The 5,981-nt window shown below is 38.4% G+C and overlaps 1 protein-coding gene across 1 annotated transcript; it reads left to right on the top strand.

The window, feature by feature from the left end:
* Positions 1-4,746: 4,746 nt before the first annotated feature.
* CTXN3 (cortexin 3) lies at positions 4,747-5,040 on the top strand. Its single transcript, XM_062600237.1, has one exon. It carries the CDS (start codon positions 4,747-4,749, stop codon positions 5,038-5,040), a length of 294 nt encoding a protein of 97 aa, XP_062456221.1.
* The last annotated feature ends 941 nt before the right edge of the window (positions 5,041-5,981 follow it).

Below are 5,981 nucleotides of genomic sequence, written 5' to 3'. Positions count from 1 at the left end.
TTTTTTGTAACAACGTTTTGGTTTTTTTAAGGTAGGCTTAAAACATCTATCACATCTAGCAACTGAGCTGTGAGTGAATGGAAATGTCTTTGCTCGACTAGTTTGTGTACAGATGTCTGAGCCTGAAGGAATTTCCCGTGTATTTTTGTAGCTAAGGAAGTGACTAATCACTGAAACTAGTATGGGTGGTATAGGAAAATCATGCACATGGGCTTGGCACAATTGTGTGCCTGCTGCATTCCATGAGCTATTCCATAATGGAAACGCAGTTGCCCCGCTAATACGGGATACCTACGAATCAGGCATATGTTGTGAAGTACCAGTGAAAACCTTATAGATTAAGCCAAAAAATCCGGGGTAAATAACAAGGGAAAAAGAAAGTCCCTGGGTGCTGATTAAAAAAAAAATAAAAAAAAAAAAGGGGGGGAGGGGGCAGGAGAATACATCTTAGTCTTGATGCATCTATTGCTTGTTTGTAATTATTTTTACTCCTGGAATTTTACAGAGCCAAAAGTGTAAGTAGGCATGATGGCAATTAAATGGGGGAACTGTAGCTAGTTGCAATAGCAGAAAATTTGACCTTGTGTCTAGTCATGAGGTCAAGCACACTAAACTGTTCATCCCTGTGACTCAAGGAGTTTTTTTTGCTGGTCAGATTCCTCCTTTGAACCTGCTCATTTCAAGTATGTCTCTATATGTTTTACATAATTTACACAGAACAGTTGTGGAGCTAATGATTTGTCAAGCAATAGCAAAAAACAGATGCTGACATACTATATGGTACTTCACTCCTAATATATTTATTATTTATTTTAAATCCATGTATGCTTGGATTGTATGTGTCACATTTTAGTTTGGATGCTTCCAATAACTTGTTGAGGTACCAGTTCCTCAGTATTTTTGAAAGGTGAAGGAGTAGTAATGCTGATTTGTGTGTACCTCAGACTATATTGGAAGAATTTATGCTAACTGAAGATAAATTCCAGAATTCCTGTCACTTCTCACAGAGCATTACTCATGCCATATTGCAGTCACATGAACAGGATCACTGGAGAGTTTATGAACACATAGGATGGAAGAATTGGGAAAACAGTAGAAGTGAGATTCTACACAGCAAACTGAGAAAATGTGATTTTCTACAGTCTCTCTAACTTTGGCTGCTCACAAATGTACTATAGTCTTTCTTTATATGAACATACACTTATGGGCATTGACACAAAATGCCATTTATGTCATATATGGTAATAAACAGGGAAATTGAAACAACAGAGTGAAGCTCAGTTTAATTGTAGATATGTTGTTACTACAGAATCAGATCTTAAAACAGTTCATTAGTCCTGTTGTTTTCTAAACAAGAAGCAACTGTGAGTGCAAGAAAATCCTTTTATCAGAGTAAATTTTAATCAAAGTCAATTTGGAAACAAATGAAATGCTGAAAGCATGAAAAAGGTGCTTTGAACAAGTTTAACTCTTCAGAGTCCTGAAAATTTGCATCTTTCCTATCAAGATGTAGCTACCACTATCAAGTAATTAATTCAATGTCATTTTAACTTCAAAAACCTTAGTGGCTCGATGAGAAAGCTTGTTTTTTGGTGACATTTGACCAGGTCTGATGCTAATGGCTCAGCTACTGAGTTGCAAATGGGCTCCTGAAACTATGTGAAGGATATATAGGCCTCAGGATGTGCCATCAACTGACCTGCGTATTTAATGCGTATTTAAACCTACTAAAGCAGGTTTAGTCCTCTTTCTGTGTTTCTTTACAAATGGAGTAACTCAGATTGTAAGCACCATCTCCGGGAGATCTATAATCGAACTACCTAATGGATGAGTGCACATTGGCAAGGAGAAATGATAATAGCAACCTGATGTGGACAGAATGATGTGCAGCTGTGTAGTCATTAAACAAAGCATTAGTCACACCTGCAAGGAACCCATTACAGCGAGTAATTGAATGGGGCATCTCTGCATTCGAAGGAGGCACGGCTAGTCATTCAGCTGAAGGATAATCTATTTGTTCTATCAGTTATAATTTTCTCTTAGACATATTAAAAAAAAAAAAAAAAAAAAAAAAAAGCGACTCAGCTCCTAGAGGGACGTTGGTTACCTCAACTTTTCCTTTTAAACATCCTTGAGGCTTTTCCACCCATACAATAACCTGGCCCAGATTCTAAGTGATTGGAATAACCTAAAAGAAACTTTTCAGGCTGTGTTACTGTTATTACTAATATCTGGTTACTACCACTTGTTATGATCTGTATTTTTTTTTCTTTTTGACTGTTTGGATATGTATATGCTAAAATGGGGATGCCTCTAATGGGCTTCATACTCATGAATTCATCTTTTGCCTCTTGGAAACTGCATTAGAAGTGGATCAGAATCAGAAATCTCCCTCATACTGTTGGGAAGGACTTTTTTTGGCTACCTCTGCAGCTCCTTTGCACCCTGTTCCAGACTCTCATCTTCTCTGTCAGGCTTGGATCAGTACCAAAGAGGTGGGATGGAGATCAGGCAGACTGGAGAAATTGCTATGAGGACTTCAGAATTTCTCAGGTAATATAATACAGGTTAAGATTATGTTGTCATTTCTATATGTTTCCCTAGACAGGCGACAGTCCGAGCAGGGCTTGGGACTCAAGGACTCCCTTGCTCCAGTTGCCCCAGATGAAGGACAGAGGCCATACTGGGCTGAAGATCCTTTCAGCCTTGCAATGCAGTCTTATTCTTTTGCCGCATATCCTCTATAGTGTTAAAATTAGCAGTCTGAATGTGAAAAGCTGCTAAGTGCAAAATAATCTGACATCTCTGCTGATTCATAAAATCAGTCAATAGTGCTCACTGGTATGAAAATGAATACGTGGCTCTTCTCTGCATTATCCCGCTTAGGTTTCCTTTAGATCCTAAAGGAAAATAATGAGCTGTGTTGGCTTATCACTCAGTCACAAATTGTGCATATCTTCTTTAAATCAAGTGTCTTCAGAAGCTGCAGAGAAACTGTGTACTGAGTCATATGTGTGTTCTAAGTTTGGAATTTAAAACTAGCATGTCAAAAGTTGATCGTTCTTGAAAATCATAAACCTTCTGCACTTTCTCCTATGATTTCTAACTGCATTTAGGTAATGCCTACAAAGATGGTAGGAAAACCTTTCCTAAAATGCTCAGATCTGTGCTGAGAGCAAGAATAATACGCTTTATCTTGTAACTGCGGTTTTAGGGAAGACTTAAGTGTCTTCATGTTAATAACCAAAATATGTGTATAGCAGAGAGACATGCTTAAATAGCATTGAAATCCATGAGATAATGAGCATGCTGAAGAGTTTTCTGAAATCAGACTAGAAGGTTTTTTTGAAGGGGACAGCATTATCTTTGACTTTCCTTGTAGCATCGCTGCAACAACATTGAACTCCTGTCTCAGTTTCTATGCTTTTTTTTCCTTTTTATAACAAGATTATTTATCATCAGAATTAACTATTTCACTCACCAACATCATGGAAAATCTGGCAGCCTGATAAACCGGTTGTTCCTAAAGTTTTAACTTTCCCTGTTAGACAGTCCTCTGCACTTTTTATCAGCTGGTAGCCGAAACACCTATTCAAAGGATTGTAAATTAATGTCTTTTGTATCTTTCTATCACTTCAGCCATAAACTGAGTCAGGCAATAACAACTGTGCAGTTCTGATATCTGCATTGCTTTAATACTTTCTCAATGTTGTTTAAAGTGTGGCTTTTAGGATAATCCTTGGGATATACCACTATGACTGTGCTCTCTTAAAATCCACTTATACCTACTGTTTTTACTGATGCACACTTCTAAATCATTACTGACCGCAGACAGGTCATTTATAATTACTTGAAAGTTTTGCTTGTGTGGGCATACTGCATTCTGTTCTTCTGTTCCTTTATCAATGCAGTATGTCCAGCTGAGACCCCATTATGTTCAATGCAGGATAAAGTCTGTATGTAGTCATTGCCTCTCATGTGGACTTCATACACCGGGAGGGATTAGGCCTGGTCAGTTGTCAGCGGTGATTGGTAGGAGATGAAGCACGGCAGGCAGCGCCATGGCTATGGCAGTTCTCTTTCAGCCAGCTTTGAACTCTTTTCCCAAGGAGACTTTGCAGGTGCACATCAAAACTGTGGCATCCAGCAGTGCTTTCTTTCCAAGAAGGAAAATCCAAAGCGTAAGAAAGCGTGTAATGGTCGGACAGACGGTCAAGGAAGTAGAAATGCCAGGCAGGCTGTATCTCAGCATGTGCTCTGCTGGCTAGAAACAACCAAGTTCAGGCCCAAATCCTAGTGATCTTCTTGGTGCTACAAAGCAGGTGACATAAAACCATTTTCTTGCTAACCACATTTGTAAAATTAGTTGTGATTTTAAGTAAGAGGAGGAAACATTTCCCCTTGAGCTAAGTTAATACTTATTTCAGGATGCCTTCCTAAAAAATGTGTTCTTCTCACTTCAGACACATTAATTATGTCTTTCCTTTGATCATGATGCAGCGTTACAGGCACTGAATGGTGTCCATCTTCCCTCTTGGGATGCACACGTTTTGTTGGCCAGTGGTTCATCCCACGTTGCCAGCAGAACTGCTGTCAAGTTCTTTCCCATCTCCCTTTTCTCCTTTGAGAGGAAATTGTACAGAAATAACCAAAGAAAAGGGCCATTGACAGTTAACATTGCTTCCCCCTTGCCCTACAGATAACCAAGTGTATCTAAATGGCCTCAACTCTGACTGCAGCAAACTGATGATGAAAAGGAGGAGATTGTGGGATTATTCCTTTCAGCTTTCCTGGATGATGGAGGGAGAGATATTTGCTGCCACTTTGGTGCCACCTGGCAGCATGCCACCGGATTCTAGTATGTCTCTGGAACAGAAAACCACCTTTGTCTTTGTGATTTTATTATTTATTTTCTTGGGAATCCTCATTGTTCGCTGCTTCCGAATCCTCCTCGACCCCTACCGGAGTATGCCAACCTCAACCTGGGCTGATGGACTTGATGGACTGGAGAAAGGCCAGTTTGATTATGCTCTTGCTTAGAGACTGAGAATTACGGAGGCCTATTTAACCTCCATAAAGAAGAAAAATCCTGAAATGTGTGGGTGTGTGTGTGGCACTTTAAAAAAAAAAAAAAAAAATTTTTTTCTTTTTCAGATATTGTAAGATTTGCAACATATAAAAAAGACACTACTGATTTGTTTCTTTTATCTTTTAATTAAGTACCAAAGCAAGTTAAATTTTTGAAAGCAGATTTGGGATTCTCCTCATGGGGAAAAAAAACAGAGCTTGCACTAGCAGAAATTTGCTTCAAAAGGCATTGGAATGATACATAGTATGTGTGACACCTTATAACTCAATATTCGATTTGCAGATACTAGAGTAAGCCTTTTCTAGGGTAGCCTTTTTATCATTAAACAAGTCTGTAGAGAAAGTCTCTTATAAATAAGGTAAGAATATGATTTTATGGTCTGTATATGGTAAATAAACTTTTCAAGCCCCTCTTTTCAAGTTTTTTTGCTCTGCTTCTCATGCTCTGAAGATAGGTGAGGAAGTGTCCCATACTATAAGGTTTAGAGTGCTAGAAAACTTCAAGAAAAAAAGCTGTCGTGTTCTCCCATGCATTCAACTAGATGCTCTTTCTCTGCACTAAACAGTGAATAAGCTGCTTATTAGTAACAAACCACTGGCTGTAATCTTGATTGTGAATAAAATATGTAATGATTTTGGCCTATCTTTGTCTTTTTGTACTAAAACTGATTTCTACTAATGGACAGATTATTGCACTGTTCTTAAAACAGTTTATGCAAGCAAATTCGAGTCTATGTGTATTTTAAACTGTGTATTTCAAGCTTTCACTCAGGTTGTTTGTCTGGTACGTAAGTTGTATTTCATTGGTTTTGTTTCTCAATTGAGTGATTGAAACATCAGTGCTAGATGCAGTGCTAGAATCAATGAATAACCACCCACCTTTGCATGTAAAT

Source organism: Rhea pennata, chromosome Z (assembly GCF_028389875.1).
Source record: "Rhea pennata isolate bPtePen1 chromosome Z, bPtePen1.pri, whole genome shotgun sequence".
Classification (NCBI taxonomy): Eukaryota; Metazoa; Chordata; class Aves; order Rheiformes; family Rheidae; genus Rhea; species Rhea pennata.
Note: the sequence above shows the minus strand (reverse complement) of the source record. Positions and strands in the feature narration are given on the sequence as shown.

Excerpts from the sequence above, each read along its gene's own strand:
- CTXN3 (XM_062600237.1), top strand. The coding sequence starts at position 4,747 with ATGATGAAAAGGAGGAGATTGTGGGATTATTCCTTTCAGCTTTCCTGG.